At 27.4% G+C, this 15,755-nt stretch overlaps 1 protein-coding gene across 2 annotated transcripts in view; it reads right to left on the reverse strand.

Annotated features, from left to right (window-relative positions):
* The window catches only part of LOC117179923 (fatty acyl-CoA reductase wat-like), a 143,884-nt gene that overhangs the window by 12,140 nt on the left and 115,989 nt on the right, over positions 1-15,755 (reverse strand). The window contains exon 12 of one of the 2 annotated variants that reach the window (XM_033372144.1): positions 11,258-11,311. The exons of the other annotated variant lie outside the window; for it this stretch is intronic. Within the exon in view, the coding sequence (XP_033228035.1) occupies positions 11,266-11,311 (46 nt within the window). The 3' untranslated portion in view covers positions 11,258-11,265. Of the gene's footprint in view, positions 1-11,257; positions 11,312-15,755 lie in introns of those variants that run through there. 2 annotated transcript variants of the gene reach the window in all.

Here is a 15,755-nt window from a genome sequence, read left to right on the forward strand (position 1 = left end):
TACTTACAAAAAAAGTTCTTAGGTTCAAAAAAACATTCAGTGAACTGAAAAACTGTGGTCGGTAATATAGGTATTTAGCTGTGTCACATGCCCTTAAATTATTCCTATCCAATTAAAAAACAAAGTTTTAACAAAGTAGTTCTACTTTCGACTAAGTAGTTTAATTCTTAAATAATAAATTGAATTTTTTACCAAGGAGATTAATTTTTATTTTCAACCAGAAAGAGAATAGTTAAATTAGTTGTTAACAAAAATTAATTTTGAACCTAAAAGAAGCGAATTTTTCAATAGAATAGTTGAACTTTCAGATATAGAGATGAATTTTCAACAATAGTAATGAATCTTTAACCAAAAATATTACTTTTTCAAAAAGTAGTACATCTTTGAACCAAAAAAGATCTATTTTCAATGGAATAATGAATAGTTGATTTTCCAAATAAAAAATAGTTGAATTAAAAAAAGGCGAATCTTAAATCAAATACTTAATTTTAAAAATTTTAAATTAATTAGCAAGAACAAAGTTTTTCAATAAATTAGTTTAATTTTCATAGAAAAACGAATTTGCAATTTAAAAAAAATTTGAAACAAAAAATGTAACAGTCTAATTTTCAGTTTGAGAAATAATTGTGACCCCAAAAAAGGTTTAAAGAAAATGCTTGGATTTGCAACACAGCAAGAGGAATAATTTTATAAAAAAGGCAATTTTTAAATGCATATTTAAATTTTTAAATAATTTTTTTTTTATTTTTGAGAAAAACGAAATTTTTTAGATGGTTAAATTTTCATTCTAAAAATTATTTTTCAACCAAAAGAAACGAATTTTCCATGAAATACATAAATTTTCATCCAAATGGTTCATGTTCAAAATAAAAGTGGCGAATTTTTAACCAAAAACAAAAAAAAATAAATTTTCAGTTAATCAATTTTTAAACAAAAAAGTGAATTTTAATTAAAATAGTCGAAATTAAGTCAAAGAGGTGAATCTTTCACAAATAACATAACAGTAAAAATTTCAATAAAAAATATTTTAAATAAAAGCCGTTGAATTCAACCATAAAGGACGAATTTTCAAATATCGAAAATTCTTTTATTTCGATTGAAGCTCTATGGATCAGAACAGGCTTTAAATTTAAATTAAAGATTAAATCAATTAATTTTTTTATTTAATTAACTTCTAATCTTCAATGAAAGGTATTTTAGAAAACGTTGGACGTTGAACTAAAAAAGATTAATTTTCATGCAAATAGTTTCATTTTTAACAAAAAAAAATTAAACCGAGAATGAAATATTTAAATTTCCACCAGAAAAAATTATTTTTCTACAAAAAAAAGAATGATTTTTCAACAAAATCATTACATTTTGCAACCAAAAAGATGAATTTCTAATCAGGAAAATTGAATCTTCAACAAAAAGATATATCTTTAATAAAATAGATGAATTTACAACAAATAGTTGAATTTTCAGCTGCAAAAGAACATTTTTAAGCTAATAGTCGGATTTTTAACTGGGGACGATTTTTTTAAACTAAAAATGGAAGAGTTTATTCTTCAGTGAAAAAATTAATTTTTAACCAAGAAAAAAAAGTTTTAATTAAACAAAAGAAATTGCACAAATGATTTTAATTTGTAAGCATGTAGTTGAACTTTTAACTAATCAATATGAATAACCAATAAAGAATTTAATAGTCGACATTTTCACCGAAAAAGATTTTTATTTTAAATTAAACAAAAAACAGTAATTTCAAACAAAATATTCAAATACTTAACAAAAGCATATTAATTGTCAACTAAAAAGTTGCGGTTTAAACCAAAAAAATTGTTTTGTCGAAAGAGAAAAAAAGTCAGACCGAATGTTTAATTTTCACGGCTAAAGCATAATTTTTCCATGAAACAGTTAGAATTTTATTAAAAACTCATTCTTTAGCCATATTGTTGTATTTTAAACAAAATAAATGATGAGTCGTCCTCCGGAACGGTTAAACCGCGTGTTAAAAGAATAAATTTTCAATAAACCTTGCATGTGGCATAAATTAGAATTGAAACTCGGCAGTAGCTGCTCAGGAAAATTAATGAAAGGAAAATTTTTGATCTTGAGAATCGAATTATTATGATACGTAATTTGCTGTTCGAATAATCATTTAACTGAGCGTTGGTTAAATTACTATTAAAGGACGCCCGTCAGAAGTGACAACTTATGATGTAAGTTAAAGTGGTTTTTCTTTTAATTGTTTTAACATAATAAATAAATGTATATAATTTATATAGCTTACGAATAAAAAGTTCTTGTCAACATAACTAGATAATCTGGTAAACTAAAACATCGAATTTTAATATTTTTTTACCTCCATAGGCTGTTCCTAACTCTCCTATAAAATTACATAAACTCGAGCGTTGGACGACTCTGATTTTCCGTGTTCCAGGAATATATTCCCTGAAGATAATCGGGAAATATCAACTAAATATTAAACCTTACAGTAAGAGAGACAGGGAGAGAAGAAACTTCAGCCATGAAGTCAGCAAGACGGCAGGGTACGTAGAAGCGAGGAACGTGAGTAGAGCGCCAGTGAAACTCGACGCGCGCATCTCCCTCCACGGATTTCTTACCCTCTCCGCGCGACACCCAAGTAACGACCACTCGGATTCTGCTATAAAACGGTGCGCACTGGCCCAGAACATCAGTTGCATGGGTACGGCATTCAGGGATGTTTTTAAGAAACGTATAGGGGAATGCGGGACGGGGGAGTAGAGCTTCAGAGGAGATCCGAGAGAGTCGAGTAATTCACTATGCATGTGCAACAGTTGCTATTGTTTGTCACTCCAGCAACGAAGTTACTGTGAAAAAATGATTAGCAATTTTGACTAATTTAAACGTTGCACAATTATTTATTTCGCATTTCATACCATTTCTCTAACAGTTAACAATAAACTTTTTAATAAATAGAATATTTTTTATGAGAAGATCCTCGAGAACGCGCTTATCCGACTCTTAGTTACCCACGTTATTTACCCTGAGCTCCGTACCCATGGTCAGTTACATACTTTGATTCCATTCGGAGTAAATGCCAGATGGCGCAGCGATTGCGCTCCCCACACCTCACTCTGCTAATCGAAGTTCAAAATTTCCACAATGGCCAATAGTAACCACAGTAACTGTGGTTACTATAAAAAATTATTCTGACATTTATTTATGATTTTCTACTCGTTTTTATATTGTATTCTGTAATTTATTTAGTTTTTAAGTCCATTACCTAAAAAGTATCTGTATTATCACGTATTCTGAACGTTCATCTGTTATCTTATCTTAGGGATCTGAGTATACGCTAGATGGCTCCAACGTCGACTTTGTTGCGACACATCTAATGCATTTAGTGACCACCGCCTGGGATAACAGCATCCTTACAAAAGTCCTACAGCTGGTTACCGCCCTACGTTCTGACCGAACTTAGGACAAAACACAAAAATCGCTCTCTTGTCGTGAAACCTATAGCTGGTTAACAGCCCTAGATTTCTCGAAGCTACCTCGCCATCACTCCACCAGAGACGACTGCTTTCTATATCTACCTTCCTCCACAAATATCGTTAAACACCATTGTAAATATATTCTAAATAAACCAATATCTTTGAAAACGTTAATTCTCTCACTGTGTATTCAAATTACACCCCCCCCTCCCCCACTTATCCGCTAACGGGCGAGCTGGAATTCGAGTCTGCTCGTTTCCACTAAGATAGCTGGCATTCCAGCCCTCTCAGCCCACACACTTACTCACTTATTCCCGTCCTTCCTTTACTAACTCGAATCACTACTAACCCTTTTTTCCTAGGGTAAAAGTAAAAATCCAAACCAAACGCTCATCTACTATATCAATCTACCTTCCTCACTATCTTTCCTCTAGATCACTCTTACTTCCGCCAACTTTTTCTATCTTGTGAGATAGACAGATCAATACCTCTTTCCATATGCACCTGTTTCTTCTCTTTTGCCAGTTACTTTCACATATTACTGTCCTTCATCCCAAGAGGTGGTTCCATCTCACTCCGTCTCAGTAGCCAGAAATCAATCATCCCCGAAGATTATTCTTCTTACTGCTACCACCAAATACCTTACCTATACATGAGGAGCTTATAAAATATCTCAGAATATTTGTGAATATTTAAGAACGTTAGGGAATATTTGGCCATACGCAACAATATTTCGGAATATGTTTAAGTTTTGTATATATTAATGATTTATTTTAAGGCTGTTTTTGAGGAAAAAAATTGCCAGAGTTATTGCATTTACAGAACTAAAAATAAACAAAAAGTATGTTCCAAGGACTAGAATTGTACACCGAAAAAAGATTATAATTTTTTTAATATTCTTTTTTGATGCAAAGCGCAGTTCTTCGCCTAAATTGAATCTACAAATTCTGTTTAAATCACTCTAGGCTAGAATGCGCATTTTTTACTTAAGGGGGGTTCCTACTTTTTTGGGTCAAAAATCTTTTTTTTTCTTATTGCATTTTCAGATAGATATATGCTTAAAAAATATACCTGGAAAATTTCAAGTCAAAATATCAAAAATTTCTAAAGTTATGGGCCGTTGAATGGAGCGGTGTCAAACGCGCTGAGCCGCAACGGCCGGATTTTCTGCGGCGGCGAAACCAGTTCCGATTTTAGGCTTTTTTTTCACGTGAATGAGGAAGGTGGCTTGTATGAACCTGAAATAGCTGACTAGGCGTAAGTACTCTCATTTTCTGAACTTTATTTAAACAATTGATTGTTGTAAATCTGATGTCAAATTCGTGATTTCTGACCGCTTGAACTATGAAAGTCATATGAATCTTGGAAAAAATTAATTTTGCAATAGTTTTTAATAAATAAATTGTTTAAATAATTTTTTATTGCAAAAATAGTACCAGAATTAAAATCAGTGATATCGAAAGCCATGGAAAGCATATGCATAATTAAAAATTGTAATTTGTTTGAAAAGATTCTTTATGAAAATTGTTCACATTTTCTGAACTCTGTTTAAACAAATGATTGTTGTAAATCTGATGTCATATTCGTGATTTCTGACCGCCTTAACTATGAAAATCATATGCATCTTGGAAAAAAAAATTTTTGCAATAGTTTTTATTGAATGAATTGTTTAAATAAATAATAAGTGATATCGAAAGCTATGGAAAGCATGTGCATCATTCAAAAATGGTAATTTGTTTGAAAAACTGTTTATAAAAATTGTATAAACAAATGAATTTTGCAAATTTGATAGCAGATTTGAAATCAGCGACCCCGAAAAAATACGAAATAATAAATAAGTGTAATTATAGAGCAAAAATTCCACATAATTTTTTGCGTTTTTTATGAAAAACTTTGAACCAGTTTTTCTCAAAACCACGTTTTCCGTGTTGGTGGAAGTCCCGCAAGGTGCAAAAATTGAGAAATCGCTATGAAACTTTTTTGACATATTCTCAGAAGGTGTCCGCACAAAGCATACTACAATCATGAAAAAATATTGAAAATTGTTTGTTTAAAAAAATAATTAGTAGCAAAAAAAAACGTGAAAAAATCATTTTTTGATTCAAAATCTTATAACTTCCTCATTTTTCATTTTTTCTCTTCATTCTAGTCTACTTTGTGTGCTATAGTGTATAGATTGAAAAAATATTTTGATTTTTTGTTTCAGATTTTTTCAAGGGTCGACAGATCTTCCACCAGCAGGAAAAGTCACCGCCGACCACACGCCATTGATCGGTGCTCTCCCCCCCCCCCCTTTTTATTTAACGACCCAACAAATTTTTTAGTACTTCAATAAACATGGACAAACAATTGTGGAAAATTTGAGCGTCCTATCTTTTATACTTTCCTCAAAAAATATTCCCAAAAAAACAGCCGGATTTCGGCCCAGCAAAGTAGGAACCCCCCATGAATTGTAAAAATGACATTAAAAAAAGACAAATTAGGTTTATGGAAAAACGAAAAAAGTTGCAATAAAGTTTTCAATAACAAATTCTTTTTATAGAATGCCTACTTTTTTTAGTTATAAAAATAAGAACGAAAATACGTATGATTTAATACCAATGTAAATTATAAATTATAATCATAAATAGTTATTTAAATAATACATTTTTGACGGTAGCTAATCAAAAAATTAAATGCAAAGTAAAAAAAGAATAATAAATTATACTAGAACATTACAGTTTAAAAAAATTATTTTTTGATAAATAATTCATTATTTATGAAAATGAATTGATTTAATAATTTATTATTATTATTATTACTGTTAACATTTCATTTTAATAATGCTAGAAAGATACGAGTTTTTCTTACATTTATGGCTTTTTGTACAAGTTACAAGTGGAGTGAAGTAATCATTATTTCATGATAAAAGAATCATTTTCTAAACAATTTGTTATCATTTATAATAATATTCTCTTTGGTTAACATCAGAATGTTGCATTTTTTTCTGAAATTTTTAGCTGTTTGTAACTATTAATCATCTATATCATATATTTTATCCCGACATTAAAATATTTGCAATTTAAAATTTTTCTTTCCCACTTTGCAATAAACTTTTTGTTGTAATAATAAATACAAAACTTTTACAAGTAATTTAAAGACCTAGTCCTTCCACATACTACTAATTATTCCTTTGTTTGTTCTTGTCTTTTGTGTAAGATAGTGTTTGAATTTTTTTTACACATTGGGAAAAGAACGAAAATAATTTACTTACAACAATATAACTATTTGAAAAAATTTTGTTAAGGTTGACTTATTATTTGTTTATAACTGAAAAGGCGAAGTAAAGTTAATGACTTCATAAGAAGTGAAAATTTCTAGCACTAATCTAAGAGAGGATACTTATAAACAAAATTATATTGTTTGAAATACTATGTTGTTAACTTTCATAAATTATTACCTTACTAAGTGAAAAAGGACAAATGTAAAAATTTAAAAAAAAAACCGAAACTATTAGGCATTGATTTAGATAACGATACTCATAAACAACAACCATTTTTCTTTTAATTATTTTTGCTTCTTAAATTTAAAAATCAAAATTCTTCCTAAATTAAACATTCATGATTTAACATAAAAATTAAAAAAACAAATTTTTCTAAAATAAAAAAATTATCTCGCATTTATTTTCAGCATTTTAAATCAAAAAATTTCAATTCTGAAGTTTTAAACTAAAATATACTATTAATTCTTTTATTTTGATACTGTACTTTTTCGAAGAATTCAAGAAACCATAATGTTTTGTTTGCGTTTAAAATTGAAACCAAACTATTCAGGATATTTAAATCTAAAATTATTAAATTCGAAACTGCCTAAAGTTGAATTGTTTGAATTTTGAAAAGTATAATTGAAATTTTTAACTGGTTAATTCATAAATAATTCAATTTACTTCAAGTAACAGAAATATAGAAGAATTTGAGTATAAAAAAAGTTGCAACTCCTTCCTAATGAAATTGTTTAAATTTAAAAATGTTAGTGCAAAGGTTTTTAATTTTGAAAGCCTCCATTTTCAATTTTTTCAATCAAAATTTTATTTTCATGTGCAGAAAAATTATTTCGTACAAATAGTTAATTTTTTGGATTTTTCAGTCGTTGCAAGTAGAATTCTCGAAACTGTGAAATTGCTGAAAAATAAAGCATTCAAAATAGAAAACTTCCGAAATTATCAACTAGACGATTATTTAAAATTCCAAAAATGGACACTTCTGGATTAACAAAATTCCTCATTGTTTATATTATTACAGAGTTTGGAAATAATCACAAATAAAAATTATTGAAATAATAAATAACCAATTAAATAAAAAATAATAATTAAAATAAATAATGTAATCATGAAATAAAAGTATTTGATTTTATTTTATTTATTATTTAATATCTTTTAATACTCAAAAATTTTTTATTCTTCAGATTAGGGAATTTCCCTTTAATGGAAATATTGCAATATGTCGGATATTTTATGTGCTTGACATTTTTTTAGGGAATTTGTAAATGTTGTATTTTGAATTTTCAGAAATTGACTAATTGTAAAAAAATTTGTATTAATAATATTTTTTTTCTCTTTGGGAATTTGCCAGAATGGAAAATCCCAGAATTGGGAAAACCCTAAAAATAAAAGGAATGAGTAAACAATATAAAGAAATTCTTGACTGTAATATTTCCGAAATGAAAAAAAATTGAAACACAAAATTCCCAAAATAATCAAAATACCGAAATATGAAAATCATAAATTCAAAAATTCCTGCTTAGTTTATAATATTATCTAATTTAAAATTTCCCGGCACGACAAAATCCCAAAATTTCAAAAACAAATTAAATTGTATTTTAATTAATAATATTTACTAATTGAAATGAAAATAATGAAAATTTTTTATTCAAAAACAATTTTTAAAATATTTAATTTTTTTTAGATAATTGTTTTATATAAAAAAATACATTTTTTTAAACTATATAGAACATTAAAAACAAAATTACTTTGATTATAATACTTCATTACTGCTTTCATTATTGATCAAAATAATTTTTTTTTAAATATTTAATACCGGAATTTTTATTTCAGATATTTAATTTTTCCGCATTATTACAGTGTCGGGAATTTTCTTTTTCTGGTTATTTTAGTTGTACCAAATAAAATTCTTGGAAAAGAAAATATTCGAAATATAAAATTCCCAACAATTTAAAATTTACAAATAGCAAAAATGCCAGATTAATAAAATTTCTGAAAGTTCATAATGTTATCGAATTTGAAAATTCTAGAATTCAGGCAATTAAGAATTTTTTAAATTATAAAATAAAAGTTCCTCAAACAGATGTATTTTATTTGATTTATTACTTAATCATTTTTTAATTGATTAGATTTTAGAATTTCTCTGTCTTTAAAGCTTTACGTAAGTAATAAAATTCAAACAAATGACCAAGGTATTATTTAATTCGTTTTTATAAAAATAAGTTTCGAATATCTATCATTTGTTTAATTCCATAGGTAAAATTATGTTTTACTTGAAATAAAATTTCCAGGCGAGGAAAAATTTTTTCTGTAAAAAAAAGCAAAACTTTTCACGTAATTCATTTTTCGACACGAAATGTTGATACATCAATCACAGAACTTTTTTTATAGCACAGTGGATAGCGTCAGAGTGGAGTATGTTAAATTTCTAGAAGAGATAAATGTGACTGAAGTTGTGAAACGCTGCTGTTAAAGCTGTATTATTTTTTAAACCTACGTTTCTTTTTAATAATTTTAAAATTAAAACTCATTAAATAAATAATAGGAATAAATTTTGTAAAATAAATGAGACTTCTTTGATTTTTTATAATTCTCTCCAATTAAGGTGAAATCTAATCCCACAAGGAAAAACAATTCTGTAAATTTTTGAAGAAATGGCATATATGACAATTTCAAAGTATTTAAAAATAATAAATAATTTCGAAGCATTTTTCTAAAAGTTTCAATATTTCAAAAGATTAATAAACATTAAAAAGAAAATTACAAATTTTTAAAGTTTCGAATACTAAATTTATAAACTTTTGGGCTACTAAGAAATCCCGAAAAATAAAATTCCCGAATTGAAAGTTCGCAAATAATAAGATTCAAAAAATGAGAAAATTGTCAAAACATAAAAATCCCTAATTTGAAAAATTATTCAAATCATTTTTTGATAAATATGAGTCATTCGTTAATGACTAAATAATTAAATATTTTAATCAGAAAAAATTATGTAAATTTTTAAAGTTTTTTAATTCATAATGTTAAATTAAAAAACACGTGCGGCTTAAACGAAAAAATAAATTTCTCCCCGTATTTTCTACCATCCTGACAACATTTTACAAACAAGCTATGAAAGGTTCTTTTTAATTTTTTCTTTAAAATAACAATTCGTTCTCTCAGAACATTTTTTATAATTAAAAGAAAAATACTTTACACATTTTTAAACTAAATCAAAATCATGAAAATTTATTGTTATTTTAAATTCAAACAATAATTAAACAAAACTTTATGCATTAATAAAATGTTCTTTGATCAAACATTTTAATATTTTATTTTTAATAATTATATAATATTTTGCCATTTTTTATTATTTTAAATTTGCGATTTTCTATTTAGGGTATTTCATAATTAAATCCCCTGGACTTTTATTATTCGGAAATTTTCAAAATCGGGATTTCTATATTTCGGCAATTTTGTTATTTCGTGAATATGGATGAGCTGAAAATCACAGAAAATAAAATTCTCAAAACTGTTAAATACTGGAATTAAAAAATTCTTAAATATAAAAATTCCCGGACAAAATTGCCGGATGATAAAACATTCAATTTGTTTTTTTTTTAATTTAAACAATAATTTTTTTAAACTATGGGCATTAAGAAAAAAATCATTTATAAAAACATTTGATTATTGTAATTTTATAAAATTTTTCAGTGGCTCTAAGTTTTTCTTTCAAGAATTTTGAAAGATTTTGTATCAATGAAAAAATGTGTGTAAGATTGCTAGGGAAATTTCATAAAATTTTGTTAGAAAAATTAATTATAGGTAAATATCTAAGAACATTTATATTCTATTAATTGTTAAAAATACTGCAAGCATGAAAATTTTAATATAGTTATAATAATAAATAAATTTTATACATGATAAATATATATTTTCGTTGTTTAAAATTTAATTCATACTAATATCTCTATTCGATTTTTTTTAAATTGACACTTTCGTATTCCTAATTTTGAACTTTAAATTTTTTTTGGTATGCAATTTATTTTCAATATTTTCTTCAAATTTTTTTGCAAAAAAATTGTGATTATTTTCTATATTTTCTTGTAGATTGTGCATTAAAATTCATGAACGATAATTTCAAAGCTGGTTCGTTTCAGCCTGCATCTTGATACTAAATTTCCGTTTAAAAAATTCACCTTGGTGACGCTCGCTTACTTGCAGTTGAATGATTTACCATAAAATCATGTTAGATGTGTTTTATTTCTAAAGAACTTTTCAAAAGTTTATACTATTTAAAATAATGATTTTTCATTCTAAAGCCTCTTTTCCTGCGTCATTCGCGTCTCGGTACGAAGTCAGGTAAGCAATTTTTTTTTAATTGTTCATCACTTTTCACTTTATTTATATCAGTTTTCCACATATTTTTAGATAAAATTCTTGAGTGGTTCTAAAGTCTGTGAAAATGTCTAAAATTCAACCATTCTACGATGGCCAAAACGTATTCATTACAGGTAAACAAAACTTCTGGCCTATTATAAAAATACTTAATACTTCAGCCATTATTTCTCACTTTTTGTGTTTCTCTGCTTTTACATCCAATTTTTTCGAATGCCTATAAAATAAACGGAATAAAACTTTATTTCAATTACAAATTAAAGTTTTTCAAATTTATCATTTTATTTTTTAAAAATGAATAAATTTGGTATGAGTTTTAAAACCAAACAACAAATGTTCAACAAATAGAGGTTTTTCACTGAAATAACCTAGTGGGCACAAAATTTGGCGACGTCTTTGCGACATCGTTACGACATCGTTGCGACAACTTTACGATATCATATGTCCATGTCGTTTCGTTGTCTTTGCGATATCGTAAATACATTGTCAGATCATGCGACATATTTATGATATCGTAAAGACACCTTAACGACATGGCCATAGGATGTCGTAAAGTTGTCGTAAAGATGTCGTAACGATGTCGTAACGTCGCCAAATTTTGTGCCCACTGGGAAGGAAGATTTTATCTAAATTTTTGAACCTTCAAGCCAAAAGACGAATTATCTCTACACAAATTTTATTTTCCAAATAAAGTATGACTGTGCCGAAAAAAATTAATTCTCCACGAAACAGATGCATTTTTAGCTAACGAAAATGAAAGTTTTAACCAACAAAATTATTATTTTCCCAAAAAAAGAGAACTTTCAAAGATAAAAATCAATCTTAAAAAATGGAAAAGTTACATTTTCATTTTAAAAATAAATTTTCAATAAAAACAGAGGCTTTTCCAATAAACAGTTAATTTTTTATTTTATAAAAATGTGAACAATGTAGTTTATTTTTTACCCAATTAGTTAACTTTTAGTCGAAAAAATTTAATTTTCAACCAAAAACATGATTCTGCAACGAAAAACATAAATCTTAAAAAAAAAATGATTACTTAACAAAGCGATTCAACCAAATATTCTAAACAAAATAGTTATATGCCCAAGCAAAGAAAAATAATTTTCAACTAAAAGTTGCATTTTCCTAAAAAAAATTGAAATTCCACTTGAATATATATACACATATATCTTTACATTAAAAACATCAACTTTCAACGAAAAAAAAAACATTTGTATTTTCTTTTAAAGAAGATTTCAGTTGAATTTTTACGATGAAAATACGATTATTTAAACAAGAAATAATTTTCTACAAAAAAATTTAATTTTCAATCCCAAAAGACGAATTTTAAACAACAAAAATCCTTTCTAACAAAATTATTGAATTCTCTACTAAAATAGTTGAATTTTTATCTCAATATATGACAATTCTCTTAAAACGGATGAATTTTTATTAAAGAAAAATAATACATTTTTATCAAAATAGTTGAATTTTTATGCAAAAAAGATTCCAGTTCACTTTTCAAGATCAAAATATAAATTTAAAAAAAAAGTAAATTTTGAACAAAACAGTCGAATTTTCAACCTCAAACTATGACAATTTAACAAAATAGATTAATTTCAAAACAATTTTTTAAAACAAACACTTTTCATCACAAAAATACGAATTTTAAACAAGAAGTAAGTTTTCTAGTAAAAAATTGAATTAAAAAAAAAACAGTTACATTTTATCTAAGGAGGATGCAATATTTATAGTAAAAAGATTAACTTCTAAATAAACAAAACAAATTTTGAGAAGAAAATAGTTTTCATCCAAAAACGATTTCAGTTTACTTATCGTCAACAAAATATAAATTTTAAATAAAAGGATTATTGTTCTACTAAGAGTGTTTACTTTTGAAACAAAACAGACGGATTTTTAACAAAACAGTTGAAAGTTCAACCAAAAAGGATGTCTTTTTTTAAAAATTTACATTTTCAACCAAATACTAACAGTTAGAACCAAAAAGACAATCTTCAGGAGAAAGCCTTTAATAAATTTGAAAAATTACGTACGTAAGTAGATGACTTAAGCAAGGATATAATTCACTTTTGAGGAGTTCGTTTTAAGTGTAAAAAATAAGGAAATAAAAAAAATACCAGGGCAGGTAAAAATAGAGATTTCGCTAGCATAAAGATAGCAAGGCTGAAGTGCTGTATATTACATGCGGCTTAATAGACGCTTTAGAGCACTATTTTAAGGAATTCTTGAGAGGTGTAGCTGTACAAAATACTTTTTTTTCATTTGAAGTTACTCAATATGAAGGCAGGTAAAAGTACAGAGTTAGGCGGCATGCGAAATAACAAAGGTTAAGTGCTATACGATACAGGCTGATTACTAAACGCTTTAAGAGACTCTTTTAAGAAATTATTGAGAGTAGCAGCTGTACAAGATCCTGTTTTGTAAATTGGCGATAATCAAGCTAAACGGAGGTAAAAGTACAGAGATAGGAAGCATGAGAAATAGCATAGTCGAAATGCTGTATGATACAGGCTGGTTACTAGATGCTTTAAAAAACTGTTTCAAGAAATTATTAGGCGTAGTAGCTGTACGAGATACTGTTTTATAAATTGACATTGATCAATATAAATGGAGGTAAAAGCATAGAGTTAGTCAGCATGATAAATAGCATTAGTACAGTGCTATATGAAAAAGTCTGGTTACAAGATGCTTGAAAACACTTTTTGAAAGAAATTATTCGGAGTAGTTGTTTTATAAGATATTGTTTTGTTGATTATCATTGATCAGTATAAATGTAAGTAAAAGTATAGAGTTACCAGCATGAAAAATAGCATGAGTGCGGTGCTATACGATAGAGGCTGGTTACTAGATGCGTTAAAAGACTCTTTTGAAGAAATATTGGGAATAGTAACTGTACCAGATACTGTTTTGTAAATTGGCGTTTATCAGTATAAATGAAGGTGAAAGTACAGAGTTAGTTAGCATGAAGGATAACAAGGATAAAGTCCTATATGATACAGGCTTGCTACCACACGCTTTAAAGGACTCTTTTAAGGATTTATTCGAAAGAATATCTGTGCAAGATACTGTTTTGTAAATTGGCTTCGAGCAATGTGAACAGAGGTAAAACTACAGATTTAATTCAGCATGAGAAATAACATGAGTATAGTGCCATATTATACAGGCTAATTACTGGCGCCTTAAGAGACTCTTTTAATGAATTACTGGGAGTAGTATCCGTACAAGGTACTCTTTTGTAAACTGACGTTGAACAATATGAAGGGAGGTAAAAGTACAAAATTAGTTAGCATAAAGAATAACAAGGGTTGAGTACTATATGCTACAGGCTGGCTACTACACGTTTTAAAAGACTTGGAGTAATAACTGTGCATGATACTGTTTTGTAAACTGGCTTTGATCAATATGAATGTAAGTGAAAGTATAGAGTTACGCAGCATGAGAAATAGCTTAGTCACTAAACGCTTTTAAGAAATTATTAAGAGTATTAGCTGTATAAGGCACTGATTTATAAATTGGCGTTGATCAATATGAAGGAAGGTAAAAGTACAGAGTTAGGTAGCATGCGAAATATCAATGGTTAAGTGCTTTATTATACAGACGGGTTACTGGACGCCTTTTGAGACTTTTTCAAAGAAATTATTGGTATTGAAGCTAAAGGGCAATTCAACTGCGAAATCAAAGAAGATATTTTTTATTGTCTGGAGATTCGCTTAATTAGCCCAAATTGACAGTTAGACCCTTATCGCATGCTCCTCTGCATATTCTTCTTAATACTCTATTATACAATGTAAATCGGTAAGATGTATTATATGTCTAAATATAAATAAATAATGCATGTGTGTCTAAATATAATAAATCATTTAACAGGTGGGACGGGATATTTTGGAAAAATTCTCATTGAAAAACTATTGAGGAGTTTCCCAAATATTGGAACTATATACATGTTAATGAGGCAGAAGAAGGGCAAAGATATAAACGACCGAAGGAAGGAACTCTTCAAAGAAGCCGTAATATGAAAACTAGTATTTGTTTCACAAAACATCATGAAATATTTCAGAAATTTTTTTCTGTAGAAGACTAAGGAAACTCATGAATCTAAATTTATGAATGTAAAAAGACGCTATAATTTTGAGATAATGCATTTATCTCGCGCTTCGCGCTCGATTTGGTGTTTACCTCGCGCTAAGCGTTCCTTTTGTATTTCTCTCATATTTGTGAAAAGACCTTTTAAAAATAAAGGTCGAAGCATCGATAACTGTTATTTTGTTGATTGTGAATTCTCTTCTGTTAAAGCTCCTTTGGCTTTAACGAACATATTCTCTTCACGTAGTTCGTACTTCTCAGTCCATTATGTCTAAAATGGGAATTTTCTTCATGACTTTTAACACTATTATGTTAAATTTACATTAAATTTTTTCTATTTCGCGTTCTGGTACTGCTTATTCAGATAGTGAAAAATAAAGTACAAAATTTAATTTATCATGCTTATTTTAATTTTTTTCTTCAATTTTGTATTTAATTTTATCCTCAGCTATTTTTCAAAACGTATTATTTCAATCAATTTATATTATTACAATTCATAATACGGATTGGTAATAAAACATAGGCATTTTCATTTTCTTGTTTTTATGAGAAAAATTTTTATAGATTTCTATAGA

The sequence above is a fragment of the Belonocnema kinseyi genome, chromosome 9 (genome assembly GCF_010883055.1).
Source record: "Belonocnema kinseyi isolate 2016_QV_RU_SX_M_011 chromosome 9, B_treatae_v1, whole genome shotgun sequence".
In the NCBI taxonomy this organism is placed as follows: Eukaryota; Metazoa; Arthropoda; class Insecta; order Hymenoptera; family Cynipidae; genus Belonocnema; species Belonocnema kinseyi.